Source organism: Schistocerca gregaria, chromosome 1 (genome assembly GCF_023897955.1).
Source record: "Schistocerca gregaria isolate iqSchGreg1 chromosome 1, iqSchGreg1.2, whole genome shotgun sequence".
NCBI lineage: Eukaryota > Metazoa > Arthropoda > Insecta > Orthoptera > Acrididae > Schistocerca > Schistocerca gregaria.
In genome coordinates this window covers 680,041,472-680,067,031 of record NC_064920.1, presented here as the reverse complement: position 1 = coordinate 680,067,031, position 25,560 = coordinate 680,041,472, and the positions used below count along the sequence as shown (strand labels likewise).

Below are 25,560 nucleotides of genomic sequence, written 5' to 3'. Positions count from 1 at the left end.
ACTCGACCTCCGGCGGGAGGAGCCGCGCAGTCCTTGACATGGCGCCTCAAACCGCACGGCCACTCGCGCGGCCGCTCTGCTCTACTCCGGATGACTATCGCCAGCGGGCATGGAAGTGGCGTAAGAAGAAGTGCCATTCTTCCAGTGTTTTGGAGAGGTACAGCGCCGTTACTGCTGGCTGCATGGTCTAGGGAGTATTTAGGTCTGAACTCAGGTCACGGCTGGTATAGATTGAGGGACTCTGACAGCACAATCAGCGTCACGGATATCCTGTGGCCTCCTATGTTACCTCTCATGTGACAGTATCGGGTGCCATTTTTCAATAAGACAATGCTCCACCACACTCGATACTTGTATCTATGAACTGTCTGAGTGATGTTGAGATGCTCCCGGGGCCAGCAGTATCCAGAGATCTGTCCACGACAGAATATGCGTGGGACCAAGTCGGAAGGCAACTCCGCCCCAGAGCTAGTATCTAGAATATAAAGAACCAGTGACAATAGCTGTGAGAGGATACAGCAGTTTTATAACACACTTCCCAACCAAATAAGTGCGTGTACGCAGACCAGAGGGGTTGCCATCGTCGTAGGGGTAAGTGAGCCCACACTGCAAAGTTCTTTGCAAATTTGACTCGATATGGTAATCACTTAAATAACATCACGCCCCTCTCAACTTGGTTTCCTCGTCTCCTCCTGAATGATACACTTTTGTCGTCAGGCTGTGTAATTTAATTCCATGAATTAATGTTAAGAGAACCTTTTGCTTTTACACGTCTGAGAATTTCATTTTACCTCCGAAGAGCCAGTTATCGCTATAGCTAGGTTGGGTACTACTGCTCTGAACCACTACGGGAAACTGAAGAGCCTACGATGAGTCATACGATTACGAGTATTAGGATAGCTTTCCAGACACGGGCACTCGTCCTTTCTTTTGGGTGAGTTAAAGCACTCGAAAAACCCGGCGTGGTGAGTTCTCGAGAGCTTAGATAGACCGCCTTCCAGAAAGGTATGACGAAGCACAAAGGTGCCAAGCGGCGTTAGGGCCAAGTGTGGCTGGGCGCGTTTGGCGTGCCGCGGGTCGCAAGGCCGCGCCGCCGTGTATTTGCGTCGGGGGTGGGGTGAGCCGGGGCCAGGAGGCAGCGCTCCGCCGCCGCAGTCGCCGCCAGTCCAGCAGCGCCGCGCAGCGCCCGGGAGACTCGCACGCTCGACTTCACCGCCACAGGTAACCCGCGTCTGCTTCCCGCTGCCTGCGCAACACCTACAACGGCGCCCCACGCCCTAGTTTTTAATTTTTTATTTCTATTTTTTTACTATCCATGACGCTCAAAAGTTAAAAATGGGATCGGTGATAGATTTTTTGCACGTGATATCAGTGATAGCCTCTTGTTTGCTCCGCTACACATCATACGCACATTAAGAGAAATTTCAGGTGAAGACTTTGTAAACCACAACCAATGGACTTCCCGTGAGGCTTTAGGGGTACTGACGGACAGCTCAAACAGTTGTCAACCTCGTGATTGTTTTTAACTTCAAACTGCTTTACTGTGCATAATCGTATCGAAGACACAGCATTACACCCTCGTCTTCTTCTGGGCTAGCCAGTTGTCAAGGGACCTCTTGTTTAACATGAAACCCTAATTACGTACGATACGCTCTGATTATTTCATATGTTTAGACCATTATCAGCAGTGAAAACCACGCCGATTGTCCGAAACAAACCGTGGACCGATTGCAAATCGATCCTTGGATCTTTGAATCTCAATTGTGGCACTTACCTACGCAGCCACTTCCTCACAAATTCCTTTAACTGACACTAAAAGTCATTAGTTAACTTAAGTTTGAACTATTCCTTTGCTAGTCATAAGGCTCTGCACTTCATCGAGACATATCGCTGCCACAGTAACCGTGAAGACAAGATTATATTAATTAAGGCGCGCACAGAAGTATTTAAATTATTCTTCCCGCGCTCCGTAAGTAAATGGAACGGTAAAAAGCCATAATAACTGGTACCGTAGACATACCCTCTGCCATGCACTTCAGAGTGGTTCAGAGAGTATAATTGTAAAGGTAGATGAAGAGATACCAGTATTTGGAGTTTTCATTGATCAACCATATTCCGATAAGATGATGGAATATCTTGCAGAAATACGCCCGCTTTGTCTGCTGTACTGTGGAGAAGATCTGTTAGTTAGCACACAGACTACGTTTAAAGAAACATATGTGTTACGAAGCAAACGATTAACAAAATCAGTGGCAAAATTAGTGTAATGTCTTTGACGATTTTACTATAGCTAACTTTTTCTTGATCTCGAAATCGTTGTGCTTGTAGCATACATATAAAATATTATGATACAGTAGTAAGTGTTCTTGACGTTGTAGTCTATGGAAAGAATATTATGCAATTCGATTCATTTCTATCTACTTGTACGTTTGGATAATACAGTATTTGGTCTCAGTTTCACTGCGCTGGGTTCTGTCTTAACATGTAACGGTAGTAGCACTCGAGGGAAAGAGTCCCTTCACCAGCATCAAGCATTCTCCTTTTCACGTTTTAGTGTTATTTTGTATGTTTAAACCTAACAGAGAAGTGTATGTCCCATTAACCACAGTAACATTTGGTATAAGGCCCCGAAGAGTTCAAAATCAGTGTGTATCGAAACAGTCAATTGGAGAAAATTAATTATTCAAGTTATTAAATCAAAACATAACATTAGGCTGTACTCTTTCTTGACTGCTGTACTGAAAGTTTCACCTGTACTCTTCGTATAGACTTACATTAAAATAAAATATTTCCATTGTTAAGATTTTCACTGAGTGACCCAACAGTAAGATACTGCGTTTTCATTTGGGTGAGGGCGGTTCAGATCTCCATGTGGTTTCCTTAAAGCGTTTTAGGCAATTTCCGGGATAGTTTCACACTAGACTCGCGTTTGGGAGAACGACAGATCATATCTGCTTCTGACCATTCAGGAACATATTTTCCGCGATTTCCGTAAACAGCCCCAGGCAAGCGCCAGAATGGTTTATTTGAAAGAGCACAACTGACTTCCTCCCCCAACCTTGAAACAATCCAACATTTTGCTCCGTCTCTAATTATCTCGATGTCGACGGGGAGTTAAATCCTAATCTTCCTTTATCCTTCCCGGGTGCTTTCTTCGAAAAGTACACGAGCTATAGCCTTCTCCATCCAGACCTTGTGTTCCATCTATAAAGACACCGTCGCAGACGGAATGTTAAACTTCTCCCTTCCTTCTTTCTTTTGTTAAGAATCTTCTTGACAATTCCTATTTTCGTCGGAAGCAGGTACTTGTAACAGATGCTCGGTTCATTCGACAGGAAGAAACCGTCGCATTTTCAAAGTGGATCTACAGGATGTTTACGATTGACAGCAGTCTTTTTTTCCGGTTACTGCCCCTACGAAAGTATCTCTGACAGCGTGCTACAACACCTGTTACCTGCTATAACTAGACAACATCTTCTGAGTTACATTTACATACGCGTGCAGTTGCCTTTGTACAAGTGTTTTAAGCATAAAGCAGACTTGGTTGTTGTCATTCTGTTCAAATGTGTGTGAAATCTAATGGGACTTAACTGCTAGGGTCATCAGTCCCTAAGCTTACACACTACTTAACCTAGATTATCCTAAGGGCAAACACACACACCCATGCCCGAGGGAGGACACGAAGCTCCTCCGGGACCAGCCGCACTGTCCAAGACTGCAGCGCCTTATTGTCATTCTGTGTCTGTAATTATCTACAGATCGTAGACTCGTTAGTAGTGTACTGACCCATCGCCTTGACATGGTTGGTGTGCGGTTGTGTGTATGTGTTGGGGGGGGGGGGGGGGCAGTAAAGTAACTAATGCGTCAGAGTCCTTGCTGGTTATTGGTATAAACAATTACGAAGTGTACTAAAAGTTATGGAGCTTTTGAGGCAATAAAATGTATATGCTAAGAAACCATGGTCCTCGCGTCAAGCAGCGCAGTTTCCAGCTTCAAGCTGGTGCAACCACTCAAAGTTTGGCCGCCGCGGCGGTGCAACAGTGAGAAGTACCGGCAGCCTCGCGCACACAGCTAGTGCGGTAATGAGTTGTTCCTCTGCCCTGGCGCCCTTCCCGCCGCTGCTGTGACGAGTGTTAGCCCAGCGTGCAGCTGGCATTTGTTTCTGCGACCAGGTGCTCTCCCGCCTCCCCAACGTCACAATAAGTTATGGCCGCCGTGTATCTCTCTGCCGTGTAAACTCTGTTCCGTGCATTTCGTAACCTCACCGTTTGTGCGTTGTGCATCTACCTCGGCAACGGGCAACAAGCCCTATATTCTCGTGGATTGAACTATGGATCAAACGTCGTCAATCCAAGCGACTGTCTGAACGGCCCATCGAAAAAGATGACGTCGTTTCGGGCGATATCCAAGTACAAATGAGTTGACGCTCCGTTAAAAATGACCTCCAAGTAAACGGTATTTTAAACTTTCATCTCCCTCTCCCTTCCCAATGCAGTGCTTGTGTCTCCCATACTGATGCGCTAGTTGTTGTGCTGTACGAGTAGCTCGTGCTTCTTAAGGCACTCTTTTCGAAAAACTCTCACTTCGCTCCCAGCGGTCACTGTCAGTACCACTCTATGTCAAGACAGTTTACAAATAACTCTTGCCATATACCGTACAAAATAGTTAACTATATATATCTGGACCTGGGCATTTCAAATAAAATAACATTGAAAAAAGGGATTGAGTTTTTCACAAAAATTCCGCTCCCCTATCACTACCTGCGTTCCATTATAATTTCTGAGCAGAATCAAACCCAAACAACCGTTATAATCAACTTTTTTAAGTAATATTTTTGACGATCAAGCCATTGTGATCAGATGAGTGGCAGCAGTAAGAATAAAATTATCAGAACGAACACCTTCTTAATTGGCTGTTTATATGCTAGAAACAGCAACACAAATGACAGCGCAGAAATTTTAATAAGATTTTGTAATCGGGGAAGGCAGGAAAAGATACTTTGTTCGAAAAATTTTCTACAACCGTAACGAGCAGCAGGAATAAATTTTTACGTTAACCCAGTTCGCTTTGCATGGGGATCATTATCTGGTGTTAGCCAGGAATTACAGTTCAAGAAGAACAAATAAAAGTTTTTAGGTTTGGCGATGACGTAATTCTGTCAGGTCAGCTGAATGGAATCGATAGTTTGTTGAAAACATATTTTAACGTGAACATCAAGGAAAGTAAAACAAAGTTAATGAAGCGCGGTAAAGTTAAATTATATTAGGAAATCAGGTGCTAGAAGTAGTAGATGAGCTTTCTTATTTGGGATGTAAAATAACTGGCGACGGCCGAAGTACACAAGATATCAAATACATATTGCCAATACCAAAATAAGCGTTTGTTAAAAAGAGAAAATTATTAGCCTCGAATAGAAATGGAAGAAGTATGAAGTCTTTTCTGAATGCATTTTTCAGGAGTGTAGCCTTATTAGAAGTAAACGAGGACGAACATAAGTACATACAAGTGGAGAACAGCTGATTTTAAAGTGTTGTGTTAGAGAAGACTAATAAAGAGGTAGGACATCGAAATGGGGAGAAACGAACTTTATTGCACAATTTGACTAAAAGAGGGGCTGGTTTGACAGGGCACATCCTTAGGCATCAGGGATAGTTCACTCAGTACCAAGTGACGGGTGTAAGAAGTATAGAACGAGACCAGGACGCGACTACGGTAGGCAAGTTCAAGTAGGTATGAGTTGCAGTAGTTAGCTGACACTTTGATGCGGCCTTCACAGGATAGATTAGGGTGGGGAATGGCATCCAATCTGTCTTCAGACTGAAGACCATAGCAACAACAATAACAACAGCCTGCTTCCTTTTGGTTGGGGAATCATTTAAAAGGAACAAGGAATATTAGCGTTTAGTTTCCCGTCGACGACGATGTCAAATGGCTCTGTGCACTATGGGACTTAACATCTGAGGGCACCAGTCCCCTAGAACTTAGAACTACTTAAACCTAAGGACATCACACACATCCATGCTCGAGGCAGCATTCGAACCTGCGACCGTAGCGGTCGCGCGGTTCCAGACTGTAGCGCCTAGAACCGCTCGGCCACTGCGGCCGGCGACGACAATGTCAACAGAGACGGAGCAAAAACTCGGAACGGGGAAGGACAGGGTGGGAAATTTTCTTGCCAAAGGAACCCTCGTAGCATTTTCCTTAAGCGTCAGCGAAACCATGTGATACCAAAATCTGGATGGCCGAATGAGGATTTGAGCACCTGTCCTGCAGAATGCAGGTCCAGTGCCTTACCTCTCCGTCACCCTTCATGATGAGTAAATGCCTAGTATTGGTAGTTGTGATGATTGCATGTAGAGTGTAATGTTTTCGTTATGTTGTTGTTAACGTTGCAAGAGAAAGCGAAAGATGAAACGTTGCGCATGCAAATAGCCTACTCCTCTCGAATAGCACCCGTGGGGCTACAGTGACAGATGTTCCCATTCGATGGACGGATCAGTGTCCTGTCACATGGCCCCACACCAACAGACCTGCTTAAAGCTTATAATTTAACTCGGGACGTTGGCAGAAGCCATTCGACTCGGCCACCACCTCATGCGTCAGCGATCACGGTTCCGTAGATAAACGTCACGCGTTTGCCATCCTCGTGTGATGCATACCTTTTTATTTCTCACTACGTCGACTGCTTGCGTTTCAGACTCAATGCTGATTTATTTAACTGTTTCTCATTTGGCCTCTTGCATCTTACTGGATTTCGTTTCACACCTTACCGCAACATGGTGGACACTGTAGTGTAGTCGCGGAACCCACGCGTCAGCCACTAGAACGTGAAATTGTTGACCACAGAAACAGTCAAACTGGACCACAATCTCAGAATGAGGTTTTCACTCTGCAGCGAAGTGTGCGCTCGTATGAAACTTCTTGGCAGATTAGAACTGTGTGCCGGATAGAGACTCGAACTCGGGACCTTTGCCCATCGCGGGCAAGTGCTCTACCATCTGAGCTACCCAAGCACGACTCACGCCGCATCCTCACAGCTTTACTTCTGCCAGTACCTCGTCTCCTACCTTCCAAACTTTACAGAAGCTCTCCTGCGAACCTTGCAGAGCTAGCACTTGTCCGCGTAAGGCCAAGGTCCCGAGTTCGAGTCTCGGTCCGGCATACAGATTTAATCTGTCAGGAATCTTAAATCGTTAAAGTTCTCTTTCCCTAGCAGTACTAGCAAAAGGTATGTCCAAGGGGCGTATGAACGCTACAATCTTCCGCTGTAGGCACAAGTGTCAGTCGATCAAGATAACGCAAATTTTGAAGACAATCAGTATCGAGCTAAGCTTTGTCTTCCTCCACGTTTCCACTCTAAAAGACCAAAGAACATGACAATGGGTCATACGTAGAACGATGTACCATGTGGAGTTTCTTCGCATTCTCCATGGAGAGAGAGATTTTTTACATCATTTTCTTAAATGTCGTAAATAATTAAGCTAATAGCAATAAAGTAGTTTATCACTAGTGGAAAAACACTAGTTGTTGAGATACGTAACGTACACTAGTGCAACAGTAATCAACCAAGAGGTATCTAGTAAGACTACTAGTGTTGAAAGAGATTTTAGTCACCACGTTTTGTTCGGCAAGAGAATGAGAGACGACAGCTCCTGTTCACCACTGTCCCGGACAGAATCCCAGTCCTCTCCAAGAGGTGTTACGAAGCGCGGACTCGTGGCTTCTGATGGAAATCTGTTCGTTTGATCAGAGTGTCAAGCTCGACTGCCATCTAGGTCACATTCGTGAGATTTAAGCCACGTGGTGGCACCAGTCATCCTCGTTCTTTCTTCCCTTCGTCCTAATCACCGACAGCATGAGCCGCGGTAGCCGAGCGGTTCTAGGAGCTTCAGTCCGTATCCGCGCGACTGCTACGGTCGTAGGTTCGAATGCTGACTCGGGCATGGAAGTGTGTGATGACCTTAGGGTAGTTAGGTTTAAGTAGTTCTAAGTTCTAGGCGACAGATGACCTCAGATGTTAAGTCCCATAATGCTCAGAGCCATTTGAACCATTTGAGCCGATAGCATGACAAGCCCTACACACTAATCGGGAATAATCACACTACTCGGGAATAATCATCACTTCCATTCCTCCGACAGAGGTTAAAAGAGGAAAGCAAAGGTACCCTATCTTAGAGTTTCAGCACGTTCCGCGAACACCGTTTGAAATGAGTAACAACTTTTGAGATGGAATGACAGGGTTCATCATGTGAGTCACACACTTGTATGAACTTCCGCCAAACACCCTGCTGATCTTTCCTCAGCCATTGTAATTTCTAATCTGGTCCACTCTATGTTGCAAAATCGTGTTATTTTTGTTTCATGGTGTCAGTTTTACTAAACCCATGCCTGTTACTAGAAACAGAGTTCTTTGTCAGCGGGTATTATCTGAAATCAAAGTAATTATCACGTTTGTTCTGCCTTTAGTGATTTTCGATACAATAGTTTTCTCCAGAAAATAACTACGCTTGTATTGCTAATTCCACAGTCAGTTCAGTACAGAGTATGACCTTCTTTATTCTTGAGAACTTAATTCTTCCCGTCTTCTCCATCAACGGATCTATCATTCATATTTCCAATGTCCGTAGAGTTAAACAGCCGAAGCGCATGCTGCCTTTCATTTCTATGGAAATTTTAATCATTTAATTTATTGTTTAGTTTGATGTTAAGTATTGGCTGAAAATCAGTTAAGAACAAAACATGTCGTGATTGCGGGAGAAGCACTGAACACAATGGGAGATGCAAATTCCTTAGGGCAAAGAAGAGTGGCGCTGATGCTTGTCACTCTAGCGATTCGTGTCGATAATAGCAACAGGCATACCTCACAGGTCGCTTGCAAATGTCAGTGACGCCTACTGTGCCCGAAATGCAACGAAGACACTTCAGCAGTGCTAGGCACGACAAACGCTAGGGCTTGTACGTTATTTTTGTTCTGCCGAATAAAGGATATATATTCTACTGTGCCTTACTTTTGTTGCATTTGTTATCTCAGAACTGAGACTTCAAATACGAAATAGCATATCAGTTAGAACTCGGACCAGAACATCTGGGCAGAGAATTGATAACGCTGATTGTCACGATGTAATTTGTCTAACTGGACTCGAGTCCTATATGAGATTTGAGCGCTTTTGCCGCAGCATCAGTCAGATCCGCAGTCGTATTTGAAAGGAGTATGCGTACGTCTCGAGTAAAAAGTTTAGGGGATTTAAGATGTACAGCAAATCAAATGATTCTGAACGCTATTGACCCTAGCTATTATAGGACGCTCCCGGGAATACTCGGGTCTCTTTAGTGTTTCCTTCTGTAATGCGGCTGATCGGCAGGTATGTTCTCCTCTTCCTCTCCCTGCCGCTCCAACTTTCCATTCTCATTACGATAAGAGGAACTCAGCAGGGTGTCCGTCTTACACCTATTCCCCTTTCTTACATCTGTCCTCTTATAATAAACATGTAAAACACCTAGACTGATAAAACGCTATGAAATTCTGATAGCAAGAAAAAAAAAAGTAAATTAACGTCACGTCGAAGTTTGTTTCATCAGAAGCAGGGTAGTAAAGTAGAAGATCGGACTGTACGATGGTGAGAGAAGGGATTGTTCATGGCCTTCATCAAGAAACCAACTTGACACTAAATCGCGATGGACGGACGGGAATTTGAGACCCACGCATCCTGTAGACGATTCCACTATAACAGTACCCACGTGACCGATTGACCGAAATGCAACTGATCGAAAATCACAAAAGTATGAGTTGCTTTGTTCTCAGTAGCTAGCATTACCAGTACTATTGTCAACAACGCGACCGACGTACGAGAAGCATATTGTGTGTCGAGATTAAGGCAGTGGATACGTTTAATTGATACGAGTGAAAAGAAGATGTGATTACTGAGATTGTATCCAGAACAGTCATTGCCAATCTGTACATATCAAAAATATTTCATGTTCGTACCTCCGTTCTCTTAATAAGACATCCTCAATAAATGTAGATTTTTATGGTGCCCTTGTGGTTCAGTGGGCAAATGTCAGTCAAGCAATCCAGAGGTCCGGTGCTCAGTCCGCTGAGGGCCCCGGGATTTTTCTGTCACTTATCGCTTTTTCCGCCCATAGCAATGATTTGCTGATAAGAACCATGCAGAGTTGCACTATGGTTCGCAGTCCACGTTGAACTGTAGGCTACCCTGTAACTGGCTGCGTAAGCAAGTTCAGAAGTCGAAGGAAGCCATCAGCGTAACCATTGGCAAAGAAAGCATGCTTCAGTAAGCACTGCGGAACTGAAGCCATAGCATATCTCTATTATGACCCGTTAACTCAGCGCTCTACACCAGGTAAAATTCCTTCCACTTTTATTCCTATATACTGAATGTGTAATGATCGATGAATGCCTTCCCGGTGACCATTGGACTGATGATTCTTATTAATGTGTCACTTGCTTTTCAGTTCATAGGTTAGGTGCCGCACAATACCTCACGGTGGGTAGTGTAAAACGTTCCCCCTTCTAGTATTATTTTTTTGACTGTCACTGATATTTTCAAACTGTGATTGATTATTAACAACGAACTTCATAGGGAGTAAACATACTATGAGACTGGTTTCAATATTAGCAATTTTTTACAGAGCAGCCTACATGAGGTTCTAGGGTGGAAACACATGTTATCCTTATTACAAGCTTATGCGCAACAAACACTATTTTCCTCGGTGACCAGTTACTCCGAAATATGATGTCACTCGGCATGAAGATTATTTTTGACATTATGACCCAGTCAGCCTGATTTCGATTGTCTGTGTTTCCTCAAATCAGTACTGTAAGGTGAATCAAGCACATTTACAGGATTTTTCAACCTGGAAAAAGTGCCCGACAATGTAAAATGGTGCAAAACATTCGAATTTTGAGAAAAATAAAGGTACGCTATAGGGAAAATGGTTAGTACATAACATGTACGAGAACCAAGAGGGAAAAATAAGAATGGAAGACCAAGCAAGAAGTACTCAGAGTTAAAAATGGTGTACGATAGGGATGTATTCTTTTGCCCCTGCTCTTCAGTCTAAATGACGAAGAAGCAGTCACGGATATAAAAGAAAGTTTCAAGAGTGGGATTAAAATTCAAGGCGAAAGGATATGAATGTTAAGATTTGCTGATGACATTGCTATCGTCAGTCAAAGTGAAAAAGAATTACAGGACCTCTTGAATGGAATGAACAGTCCAGTGAGTGCAGAATATGGGTTGAGAGTAAATTGAAGAAAGACGAAAGTAATTAGAGGTTGCAGAAATGAGCACAGCGAGACACTTAATATCAGGATTGGTGAAAACGAAGTAGACGAAGTTCAGAAATTCTGCTACCTAGGCAGCGAAGTAACCCATGACGTACGGAGCAAGGAGGACGTAAAACGCACACTAGCAATGGTAAAAAGGGCATTTCGGACCAAGAGAAGTCTTCTAGCATCAAACATAGATCTTTATTTGAGGACGGAATTTCTGAGAATGTACGTTTGGAGCACAACATTGTATGGCAGTGAGACGTCGACTACGGAGAAGTCGGAACAGAAGTGAATCGAAGCCTCTGGGATGTGTTACTACAGAATAATGTTGAAAAATAGGTGGACTGATAACGTAAAGAATGAGGAGGATCTCTGAAGAATCGGCGAGGAAAGTAATATTTGAAAAACATTGACAAGAAGAAGGGATAGAATGACAAACATGTTAAGACATACATGGCACCAGAGGGAACGTAGTAGGTAAAAACAGTAGAGGAAGCAGAGATTAGAATATATCCAGCCAGCAATTGACGACTTAGGTTGCAAGGCTGCTGGCTGGCTGTAAGTAGACTTTCTTCGCTGCGGCACCAGGTGGGGAAAGCTGGAAATCTCTTTGCCCTAGTCACCTTTTACCCACAGAAAGGAACACCGATACATCATAACTGATAGCACCGCTCCTTCCTGGGATCGAATCTCTACACGCTAGACCATCACGTCCACAGACCAAATCATAACCCTCCAATAGATAAAACGTTATTATTTTTATTTTTTGCAAATTGACAGACCAACATACAGACTTTATAAGTTGTCATCTTTGTCAAAATGTTGTGCCATGGTAGATAAACTGTTAACATTTCTCGCTAACAGACGGCGAAAGATTCTACCGTTCGACATATTCCATTTGCTATATTACTTTTATTCGGAATAACTACTGTCAATTCTTTATGTTTCTTACCAACTGAGCGAGGTGGCGCAGTGGTTAGCACACTGGACTCGCATTCGGGTGGACGACGGTTCACACCCACGTCCGGTCACCTTGATTTAGATTTTCCGTGATTTTCCCAAATAGCTTCAGGCGAATGCCGGGATGGTTCCTGTGAAAGGGTACGGCCGACTTCGCTCCCCATCCTTCCCAAAGCCGAGCTTGTGTTCCGTCTCTAATGACCTCGTTGTCGACGGGACGTTAAATATTAATCTCCTCCTCCTTCTCTTAGCAGTTCTAAGCATTGTCATTTTTCGACTGCTAATTATCAACGCTTGTGTGATCACAAATTTAAAAAAAAATGAAAAACGAAATGAGCGAAATATTAAGCCTGTCATCTATAAATAAAATTTTTAGTGCAACATCTTATGGAAAAAAATTGGAAATTTGTGGTAAGGTTTTACGGGACCAAACTGCTGAGGTCATCGGTCCCTAAGCTTACACACTATTTAATCTAACTTAAACTAACTTACGCTAAGGACGACACACACACACCCATGCCCGAAGGAGGACTCCTATGATTCTATGTGAACGCCAGAACGTATGTTTTAGGAACAGTTTTCATTATTACGCACCTAGTATACAAACGTTCGTTTTTGTATCCTCTGATTCTTAACTTCTGTATGATACATACAATAATGGCATACTTAAAAAACCATGATATTCCCAGGAATGGAAGTCGAATGCGCGACCGTAGAGAAACGAGGCAGGGGCGCAACGATGAGCCACGGAGGCCGGTTGGAGCTGAGACCTGTGTTATGAACAGTTTCCACGCCCACTTGGTAAATGGTGGCCTACTGACCATGCTCTGTTTCAAACAGCACAAAAAAAAAAAAAAATGGTTCAAATGGCTCTGAGCACTATGGGAATCAACTGCTGTGGTCATCAGTCCCCTAGAACTTATAACTACTTAAACCTAACTAACCTAAGGACGTCACACACATCCATGCCGGAGGCAGGATTCGAACCTGCGACCGTAGCAGTCGCACGGTTCCGGACTGCGCGCCTAGAACCGCGAGACCACCGCGGCCGGCAAACAGCACATTCAGGTGCCCGCATGATGTTCAAAACCTCCACCATAAAATTAAAAGGACTTTCCATACACAAAGAATAAATAACCATTGCATATGCCGCGCAATTCGTTCAGGGGTTTTACAAAAAATGGTTCAAATGGCTCTGAGTACTATGGGACTCAACATCTGAAATCATCAGTCCCCTAGAACTTAGAACTACTTAAACCTAACTTACCTAAGAACATCCCACACATCCACGCCTGAGGCAGCATTCGAACCTGCGACAGTAGCGGTCGCGCGGTTCCAGACTGAGACGCCTAGAACCGCTCGGCCACCCCAGCCGACGGAGTTTTGCACTTCTATTTGAAATGTGCAAGGCAGCGGATGTGTAATCGTATGCGATGGCAACCATAACATTTCAAATGAGCGTTAACGGTTACAAAGTTAAAAAAAAATGCCACTGTGTAAGAGTGTTATGATCCTACTTAACGTCTCACATTCTTTCGCGTACGAATATATAAAGAATGTTGTGTCTTAAGACTCCACTTGACACCAAAGAAAAACTTACTGTTTGGATATCTGCTTATCGTCAAGAAATGCACAACACTCGACCGTTAGAAAGAGTGCGATTATCACTACCACAAAAGTGAAATGAATGAAATCAATTCTACACTGTGAGCTCTATGAGACTTAACATTTGAGACCATCAGTCCACTAGAACTTAGAATACGTAAACCTGACTAATGTAAGGACGTCACACACATCCATGTCCAAGGCAGGATTAGAACCTGCGACCGTAGCAGTCGCGCGGTTCCGTTCTGAAGCGCCTAGAACCGCTCGCCCAACGCGGTCGGCTACTCAAGTCTAGGACTGACAGCGTAGGTACACTCTGCGAACTGTGCCATAAAGCTCGACGAAGGAAAGCGATATTCTGTTGAGAAACTAGACTCGCCTACCGATAACCTTAGTTTCGTGACGTTATCAACGAAAACATAAAATCCAATGAACATCTTAGCGGTGTACTGACTGTAGCTATCTTTAAATGAACCCAGTAGAATTTAATCTACCCACTTTGAAATATGATTCACTGTAAGACATGAGCTCCTTCATTAAAAAGTAAGTGAGCGAGTGAGTAGATGAGACAGAGACTGGTAGTGTAAATATAAAGAGAGAAAGAAAGAGAATTACTAGCAGAGATCTGGCGTCCTATATAACCAGCCCCAAATTCTTAGGGCAGGAATTATACGGCTGGTAGGTCCTGAACTGAGGAACTTGAGCTAAGGGAGTGGTAGTCAGAAATAAATATTTAATTAATCTTTAGGAACTCTTCAGAACGATGACGGGCATTCTCAGGCTGTGCATTGTTCACTCTCTCGGAAATGCTTGTTATCGCTTGTACAGTGAGACAAGCAGGTAGGATTTTGTTAACCAGCTCACCTTCCGTTTCTACCGCAGTTTTGTGCGGCAAAGATTTCATGAAATCCCACAGGAAATGAATCTACAGGTGTGAGTTCCGGCGATCGCACTTACTACGGGGCAGGCTTGTTATCAGCGGTACTGTTCAGGTACTCATGTACACTAATTGGTAGTATAATGGTACACCGTCGTGTTGAAACGACGAGCTCCCGCGCATAACCAGAGGTAAAATCACTATCAACTGTAGCAGGGCACCTCGACTGAACACCGGGTAACTTACACCTTTCAAACGGGGCAGCAACAAATACTTGATCCCTTGGACTTCCAGCCCAAATGTGGATACTGAATCACATCCAGTGGTTTAAGGCAAGTTTCATTATTCCCGACAAGGCTTTTACATTAGATGGAATACAGTGTGGTTATAACTAAACTTTCCTTACTTGAGAGGGCCCCATTAAAAAAGAGTGATCGTAGGATAATGAAACTTTGTGAAAAGATTTGTAAGGGAACTCGGAATAAAATAACGAATCAAACACTTCAAGAAACACATTTTAATTTCCTTATAAAACGGTAACATTTTTTAACTGCGTACCATGTTTACGTTCCATGTTACAAACTTTGTCATTATGACGACCATCTGCATCCATGACAGCCTGGAACCGCACTAGAGTCAGTTTCACAATCGTTCGCAGCTAACAGTGAACCGCCGAATGTTTAGCTGCAGTGGCACAGCTCGCGCACTGCTTAAAGACGGAGGATTGGTCCGGCATTCTCAGCCCTGGCAACAGTAACTTTTTCAACTGGTCGTCGGCTTCTCCGAGCAGCAGCAATCCTTAAGTCACCATTTAATTCGAACTTCTGAATCATGTTCTTCAAGTCCGGTGGAGACAGAGGACCTCTCCGTGTGCTTTTACTGTGTCGATATTCGCGAAGGGCAAAAACGTTATTCCTGTTGTTTTATAGAACAGCTTTACGAGTAATGCTCTACTCATCTTGTCCAGACGCATGTTGACTGTCTGCAGCTGTAGTGCATTGATGCTTGTTTTTCAACCCTACGTCGCCGCATCGGTACCTGCGCCTAAAAGCAAGTCATGGCACTAACATCACCAACAACGCAAATCGTGCAGCGCGTAGTCTGAACATCAAGTTAATAAAGTGGGGGAACCATACGGTAAACAGTTTTCCGTCTAAACTGGCTAAAGCAGCGAAAGCTCAATTATAATCACTGTGTACTGTCACGGTTGAAAGAGGTCTCACTGTGGAGGATTCGAACTGCAAGGGTTAGTTAGTTGATTTGGGGAAGAAGGGAACAAACAGCGAGGCATCGGTCCCATCGGATTAGGGAAGAAAAGGGAAAGGAATCAGCTGTGCACTTTCAAAGGAACCATCCCAGCATTTGCCTGATGCGATTTAGGAAAAACACTGAAAACCTAAATCAGGATAGCTGGACGCGAATTTGGGCCGTCTTCCTACCAAACGCGAGTCCAGTGTGCTAACAACTGCGCCACCTCGCTCGTTCTGCAGGAAGTCTGCCAACGCAGTATTTCACCGGGTAATTTACTGACAGAATTGAATACTGGGATCAAAATGATCTGGACCCATAGCTTGGACACTTTCTTTATTGTAGCTGTTTCGATACTATTCCACCTATGTTATCTACAACGCCATAGGGTTTATGACCATCTCATCATATTCTATTGTGCGAACAATTCTTTATCGAGAACTTCGGAAACCCCCCTATGACTTGAACGACTAGTTTCTCGTAAGTCTCCATCCACAGCGACGAATTCCTTGCGAGTACCAAGACGGCTGCTGCGAAATTTTCCTCTGCGTTCGATGAGCTTCTCGAGTACTACATCCTCCTCCTCCATACATTAAAGGCACATTTGCAGGTTCTTGTAACAAATAACCCTCTATCTGTGACAATGAGTCATAAACTGTGTACAGTGGTTAACTGCACCATGGTCACATCACAGAGGACTGTGCACCGTTTTTCAAAGTGGCACACCAACGTCAATACGGCAAACAGGTTTTGGTTATGAATTGCAAGCATTTTGTAAACACATGTCTCGTATGGCCTGAGTATTCATTTCGAAAGGTTAAGCCCTTACATTAAAATATCCAGTTCAGCATTCTCTTACTGTATACGTAATTTTGACCCTAAAGCTTTCTGACATAATTTATAAAAGCTATACCAGGAAAATTTGCCCTTACATCTATATTTACAATCCTATTTGAAGCGTTTTCTGCTATTCGATGGATGTATTTGAATCCTTCAAAAAATCTTGTGTGACCGAGACAACGGCACATGGCACAAGATACAGAAACAGGAAAGGGTGATCAGTACAGATTTTTACTTAAGCAGTTAAATGTCATCGTGATAAAAAGTTTTCATTAACCGATGTCATTTCCTAATGTGTAACTATAGACGTCTCTCTGGTATATTTTGTTTCGCATATTACTTGGAAGTCACCGTTTCATCGAGAATCCAGGGTAATAAATTTGACAGTTGCCCCCACTGTAAAAGATCTGCGAACACCCTGCGTTTTTACGGGTTGCAGTAATGTGTCTTCTCATCTTCAGATATGTGCTATTTGTTTTACAATTTGGTCTGAACATTACCGCAATAAACTTGATGCTGTGCTATTCATAAAGCGTGACGTGTATCTTCATATTCTTTTGCTTTTCATTTAGTTATCTTCTGCGAGTTATAGTTTCAGTAAGAGAATTAACCGGCCTTTTATCGTGAAGCGTGACAAACACTTGAAGTAGTATTTCAAAATGAAGTGAGTTACAATAATAAAGGAGATTTATCGTGTTTTGCGACACACAGTGATATTCCTACCCTATTTTCTGCATTTTAGTACTGTTTCGGCAATAACGTAAAAATTTCGCATGAGACGATTAGCTATATGATTATAGGAAATGGATATAAAATGACAAAACTTTTGTCATTTACCTGTGATAAATCAATAATTATATGATTATTTTCGTAACAGGCGCGTAAATATTAATAAGAGAAGCAGGCAATAACTGAATAACTGACCAATGGAAGAAAGTTAAACCGTCGAGTTACCAAATAAAATAAATACGCTGACTGAACGTTGGTTGAAAATGCTGGACGCAGTATGCCATCTTCGAGCTGTGTCGCGACAGCTGAACATTCCACAGTCCACAGTTCTAAAAGTGCTGCGAACAACTGTGATGTGAAATCCCTGTAAACTTCCAGGCTGTCTTGGATGCAAATGGTCGTCACACTGAGCAACGCTTGTAACCTGGAACATAAACAAATGTTACCCTCTCATGTGGAAATTAAAATGTGGTTCTTTCAATGGTTTGTTATTTATTTCTCTTTCGAATGTTCGAAGTTTTCACAAAGTTTCATTGTCCTAAGGCCTCAAGTACCGAAAGTCTAATTGTAATCATTCTGTATTATTAATATCGATTAACATGATTGCCGCAATGGTTTTGAATGTGCGTATTATATGTCGTATCATAACTTAGAACTTCAATCTTCCTTTGCTCCGTACCAATACACTGCGGATAACATCACTCAGAATGGCAACATAAATGCAATACAACAATGATTGTGCAAGAAATATGAAAAAAATGATAGACAATCATACAATCAACACAACGTACAAAATGTTTATATCATGTATTTCTCCTCTCATAATCTCTTCCGTAAAAATTATCTGTATTTATCTTTAAATAACAACATGAAGTATTAATACCGCATCTTTTACTCATCAACAAATAATCCTGTGTGACAGTTGGTTGAAAGCGCTTAGGTCTCGCATTTATACTGGGGTTTCAGATTTCGATCATTCCCAGCTCGAATCAAACTGATTCCACTAGTGATATTTTCGATGGTGTTTGTTTATAAATTCTCGTACAAAGATTTCAGCACAACACATTAGTGATATCGTTTCGTCGCATTCTCTCATTAAATATGCTGTGCCAGTGTATCTAGAATAACGTTACTTTTTAGAATCCTAAATGCACAAACGAAACACACGTAGTTTACATCTCTCATTTCGTAACTAGGATTTGATAGAACTTCAGTACTTCCTGTTGTTACGAATAAATACATTTCCCATTTACGGGAGTAAGTACAAACAGCTCATCCTCTTATATGATTACATTTGAGATACGGAACTAAATGCAGAAAAAAATTTTGTAATGAAATTCTGACTACGTACCTCACGGCCATCATCTGAGATAAAGACAATCGCTGTATGCTAGCCTTTGAATTTCTTAGGTAACAAGAAGGCATATAAGGTCACTGATATTGAAACCCATGAGTGTTAATTTTGAATGCCAAAGATATTTAATGTAAGGTATAGGCTGATGGTCTCTTTCTTGTGAACGTAAGATCTTCGCTTGTTACTGCAGTTGAAACTATGTTGCAACGTCGTGTTTTGGGAGTGAATAACGAAGACTAGCTGCTTCCATTAACAATTCTGCATCAAACATAATTAATATTTGAATAAAAGATACGACAGCCATCGTTATAAGATGTCCAACATCCAACATCTTTAACAAACGCTATTAGAATCTGTGATCGTAATGTCTGTGGTCGCATACGCTTTCTCGATAGCTGTCAACGCTGAAGGCTAAAATTTGTAGTGTGTAATAGCTTACGACTAATCTAAAACGTGACAAGAAAGAATCTTGCCGAAAAATCGTGGCAAATTTCAACCGGCTACATGCTCATAAACACAGGGCTTGCTCAGAGCGGCGGGAAACACGAATACCCTCAACTCTGCTCTCAAAAATTTCTCCGTTCTGTGCACATATTGTGCGTTCACTGACACTCCCAAGCAAATAATAAAAACAATAAATACACCACAGAAAAGATGCCCATTTTTTTACAATTTCACGAGCTCCCTGACATTTTCAACTGCTGCGACATGCTCATCGTAGTGAATATGACGTCTACACATTTGATCTTCAGCATTTCAGTAACCTAGTACGTTGTGCGCCAGCTTTTACGATTTCTTCCCGTTCGGGAATTCAGTCATATAGGCGGTACTCACAAATAAATTGCTTTTGTGCTAGATAAAATACATAATGAATATTACGAATGACCATACCACTAAAATGTAGATCAGGTATCCAAAATTACATTGCTGTAAATGTAGATCTCAAAGTTGCTAAAACGCGTCATCTTTGTTAAGAACCGTAATTTCTGTAGCAATTTCTCTTGCTTTGAACACAGAACGATGCAGTCGCAGCCGTTCTAGAATATCAAGTACGAAGGGAAATGTTCTTCTCTTCAACTGACGCACAATAACAAGAAAATAAGATATCTCACATTTGCAGGAAAATAAATATTAAAATAGTATGAAACAGAAAAAAATCGCTGGACCCGAAGGAATATCTCTTCGATGTTATATTAATTAAAGGAAAGAACTTTTTTTCCCTTCTAGCAGCGATTTATCCCCTGTTACTAGAGCAACAAAGAGTTTGAAACGGTGGAATAAGGCACAGATCGTTACTGTCTTCGACAGCTACTGACTGTAGTTGTATGTCGCTAATGTCAACATGTTGTAGAATAATAAATCACATTGCCTGCACGCGTGTAATGACTGGTGGACATCAAAACACTCCTTTATAGGAATGACTACGGTATCCGTATATTGCGGAGAAGCTGACTGCTAAATTTTCGAGAGTGTACCTTCCCAGAAGGGTCCGTCAAAATCTTACTTCTTCCTACATATATCTCACAGGGGGAATGGCAGTGGTACACCACAACAGATAAAGGATGTAAGTCCCACCACACATCGCTAATTGGGATGCAAAGCATACCTGTATATGTAGACGTAAAATTAGATAAAAGTTTCAGATAACACAACAGTACTTCCCAAGTTTCTACGTCTATGAGGTTGAAAGAATGTTAATGAGAGAAGTGAACAGTGCCCATAAAGGACCACTCTGCGCTCAGAACCATATCAAGTCGAACTAAAAAGCTATTCACTGTTCTCTTAATCGCTACCTGTAACAGTTGAACTTTTTAATTTACATCCTCTTGCCAATTTACTTCAAATAAACCCAATCTCACTTTATTTTGGTTTTAATGGATAAAATATTATCTTGTATTATACCTGAGTACTGACATTAACCTTTCAATCATTAACTTTTTATTAGCGTGGATAGTAATCCGATACCTGATACCTTCTATCAAAAATTAGAGTAGAAAGTGCTCTTTACTTGTTTTCATTTTATGACAGTGTCTAATATTTTATTTTATTTACACCTGCCATGTTACAGATGAGTAGTTAAAATTATACCTTACATAGCATGGATCCTACTCCCATGTGTAACCTGTGCACTCCATGAATGGACACAGCAAGATACAATTTTATAGCACTACCTTGGATTAACAAAATTTGCCATGGAATACGCATGCGTTTGCAGCGGTTACAGTACAAATATTTACAACGGTGAGTTGAGTATGCGTAAGTGTATGAGTAGCATGTTAATATAAAAACTTAACGTCAACACAATGTGCTCTTAATGAATTTAGCGAACGTCCTTCGTTTTCACTCACGTAAGGATGTACAGGACTCTGTGTGTAACCTTTTTGCTTTTGTGTGCAAGCTAACAGTTTCCTTTTACTGATTTATTTCATTTTGTAATAGAAAGATAGATATTGTAACTGTAATTAATATTTTTGTACTAATTTATTTTTATTGCAAATTTATTGTCATACATTTAACTAATTATTCTTCTATTCATAATTTAATTTAAATTTTTCATGTGTTGTAGACGTTGCGAAAGTCATAACATCAGCAAGTGCGATCGCTTATTATTCGAGGAGACAAAATAGGAAAGGAAGATGACTCTTGTTAGGCCGTAGGTAAAGAAATAGAGAGCCGTTTGGAACTTAAAAACTCCAGAGCTGTCTTCATTTTGATTCAAAGAATGCAGTCACAGTAGGAGCAAAAGGCTTTTACAGTTGAATTCTCAAACACAAGGGGAAAAAACCACTTGCAGAGAGGACTCGTGGCGGAGAAGCGTCAGAGATTTCATGGTACAGCCTTTTAATCAACGAAGAAGGTGCACAGTAAAGAACGACAAAATATCAAATGCTTTTTGTCTTGTTTGTACATTTTGTTAATCGGTTGGTTGTTGCATTGTCACGTCAATTGTGTTTTTGAAATGTTTTGAGTAAAGAATCCCCAGGTAATGGGGTCTCTTAGAACTATGTCCTACAATCGTTCTGAGGTACAGTAAGAAACAGCCCATTTTTTCCGGTACGTGAAGTAAGAAATCTCAAACATGAAACGAGGGAATACTCCTGTGGGCTCATAAAGTGTGTTATACATGCATTTTCATCTGTATAAGTAGTTAACATGTCTGATACATGCGTACCTTACACATATGTAGCCTAAAATCTCTTTGTCGCCTATTCGTTACAGACATGCGAGTGATGTAACGAACACTAGAAAATAATTTAGAATTATGATATGATTTTGAGTAGTTTTAAAATATAGTTAAAGCATTTTCCATCTCTTTTGGTGCAGATACGCTATTAGCCGCAACCAGTCATTGAGGAGCTCAATCTGACGTTTTTCTACGTATCTTGCATCATAATAGATATCATTTGACTTGTAATTCGGAGAAATGCAGGAACACACGAGGCAATACTGACCCTACGAGTTAACTTAGAAGATAAGTTAAGGAAAGGCAAACCTACGTCATAGCATTTACACACGAAAGCTTTTGACAGTGTTGAGTGGAATGTTCTCTTTGAAATTCTGAAGGTGGCAGGGGTTACATACAGAGAGCGAAAGGCTATTTACAACTTGTACAGAAAGCGAACGGCAATTATAAGAGTTGAAGTGCTCGGAAAGGAAGTAGTGGTTGAGAAGGGAGTGAGACAGGGTTGTGGCCTATCCCCGATGTTATTTAATCTGTATATTGAGCAAGCATTGAAATAAACAAAAGATTTTTTTTAACAGGCATTTAAGTTCAGAAGAAGAGCAGTTTGTTAAAATCGAGTATAGATTTAAGTGTCAGGAAGTCTTTTCTGAAAGTATTTGTATGGAGTGTAGCCATGTATGGAAGTGAAACATGAACGATAAATAGTTTAGACAAGAAGACAATAGAAGTTATGGAAATTTGGTGCTACAGAAGAATGTCGGAGATTAGATGGGTAGATAACATCGTAAGTAAAGAGGAGTTACTGAACAGAATGAAAAATTTAGTATTGGATGGAAGTTTGGGGAGTAAAAATCGGAGAGGGAGACCAAGAGATGACTACAGTAAGCAGGTTCAGAAGGATGTAGATTGCAGTAGTTGTTTGGAGATGAAGACGCTTGCTCACGATAGAGTAACATAGAGAGCTGCATCAAACCAGTCTTCGGACTGAAGACCACAACAACAATTGAAAAGCAATGTGCAATAATAAAACATAAAAACACAACAATTTAAAGCAGATATCCAAAAAGATATCCCTGTCTTTATCAATAATACTGTTAAAAAAACAAATGGAGATAGATTATATTTTGAGGTCATTACATCGGAGTAATAGTTGAGTGGGAGAATCGAAATTGGATTTGTCCGCCGTGATTTCAGTAAAATGAAATCAGGGTAACCGGACGGGCGTTTCAGTTCCACCGCATTCCAGTATAAAGCTTCCGGTTTCCTTCTTTTTTTTCAAAATTAGAATGCATCACCTAATGAGTCAAATACTTTACATAGATCCTTTGTGTGACGCCAGTTTCAACTGCTCTGTCTCTTTCTGCGTTCTGCAGGAAATGACCTTGAAAAATCGCTGCAGAGTATACTTTTTCATCATGCTACAAATTCGTGTGCCGGCTCGCAGCAGATAACCTTCGTGTTAGAGATCATCACTACTTCACCTAATCTGAAAAATGTTATCAACAGCATATTGTAGTTACAAAGGACTATCGTAGTTAGAAATGGTGAACCTGCTGATATTTGAACATTTTCATAGTTAGATGTCTTTCCGTTTCAGTTAACGTGGCCACCACTTTTTTGCAAAGATGGTTACTATCACTACACGTATTTCCTCGGTTACGTCTTTGCATTCAGACGTCACACATCAACTGCCTTGAAAAAGAAGCACTGTAACCCAGCCAACCATGGAGCTAGCTCACAGCAGTTCCAAAAGAAAAACGCCTATTCCCATCTGTAACGACTCGGCTCTCTTCTCTCCCAGAAAAGACTGTGCTAAGAGGCTGAAATTGTTGCTTTGTAAATAATGTCACTTTACTTCTATTACCAACATTTCTCGTCTTTGGCCAGGGTTGGACTAAAGTAAGATTTTGGTTCAGCGTGAGAAAATCTCCGATAGGAGTATGATTTCTATCTTCAACATCCGAAAGGTTTAATTGGGAGCCGGTTATGCTAAAAATAGCATATTTTAGAAAATGCCTTAAAGCCCTAGTACTGCGCTCAGTTAGCTACCTATAATACGAGATATCTATTGTTGTATTTTTAATGCAGGCCATTTGCAAGATAAGAATGTTCACCATTGTGGAACTATTTGGTCTGTAGGACATTCAGTTGTTGCATATCTCCTAATATCTTTAGCAATCAATAGCAATCCTCCTACCGGAATAATGGAATCAGGTATGCTAAATTCCTTGCAATAAGAACTATGGTTTCTAATCCAGTCGTGTTTTTCATAACATGGTCTCAACTCCCTCCTGCAATACAGTAATTACCCCATCTTAGGCAAAGTGTAACAAATTTTTGACACTCGGTAATCCATTCATTTAGACTCACGGAAAGTATACGATCTGGAAGAACCCCACACGACAGAGGGTCGGGAGGGGGTGGTTATGAAGTATTTTTAATTTTTTGGAAGCAGAAAGGCGACTGGTACGTCGCCATAATAAAGATCCAGCTCCAATCCTGTTAAAAACCTGCATAATACCGACTTCTAACCCTTTTTGAGAGAAAACCACATGACTATATTTTATTTTTTACTTTCCCTGAGAGATAGAGATGGGGAGGGGGGCGCCCTCTTCCCCCCTTGCCCCAGAGTATGGGCACACTTTGCGATCTGTATGGGTCATCACAAAATGGTCGCCATAGACACAAAATTCGTTCATTGCGCTAATCCAGTCACTAAGTGATCCTCGTTCAAGGAAAGGAACTGAGACACACGCGGGCAGTGCTGGTACACAAATTTTCGATGACGCAAAAGTTGTGGAACACTACCGCTGGCTCTTATCGGGGCAGACAACTACCATTAATGTTAGCCCACTCTACTTGCTTAGTTGTGGGTCGCCACGCTGTGGCGCTTGTTAACAATACAGCTAACAGAGGCCACGAGCGTAATACAGATCTGCAGCTATGACATGGGCAGGTGGACCGCAGTGCTTTCAGATTTAGTCCTGGTTTCTAATCAATGAGCATAAACGAAACCAAACTGATGTCACCACAAATGTATAAGCTACACATATATAACCAAACAATAGAAAATCCAGGTTCGAACCTCAATTACGTAAGGAAAAGACAGACTGAGACAGGCACAACTAAAAGAAAACACACACCTTCACTGACACAAGAAAGCACATCTCACACACACACACGACCGCCATCCCCGGCAGTTAGGAAATGATAACTTCTTACAGAGATAAAAATGGATGTATAACATACTTACTGATTCCATATAAGTGCTAGGATATGTTTCCAATACATTCACGCACGAAGCGCAGTATGAATGCTTAAAGACCTCTGCGTGCAATATAATTAGCGTTATCTCTTCTCGGTTCCTACGGGAAAATACATAGAGGACTATAGTACATTCCTAGATCTCTCACTACACTGCGGGTCTTCAAACACTGTAAGGAGACTTAGTTGACGACTGTTTTAACCTT

At 41.8% G+C, this 25,560-nt stretch overlaps 1 protein-coding gene across 2 annotated transcripts in view; it reads left to right on the top strand.

Moving 5' to 3' along the window:
* Window positions 1-1,117: 1,117 nt before the first annotated feature.
* The window catches only part of LOC126363198 (flightin), a 63,678-nt gene continuing 39,235 nt past the window's right edge, over window positions 1,118-25,560 (top strand). The window contains exons 1-2 of one of the 2 annotated variants that reach the window (XM_050007944.1): window positions 1,125-1,221; window positions 20,975-21,147. In XM_050007944.1, coding sequence (XP_049863901.1) covers window positions 21,099-21,147 — 49 coding nt within the window. In that variant the 5' untranslated portion in view covers window positions 1,125-1,221; window positions 20,975-21,098. Of the gene's footprint in view, window positions 1,222-20,974; window positions 21,148-25,560 lie in introns of both variants that reach the window. The other variant, XM_050007945.1, reaches the window with a different exon arrangement.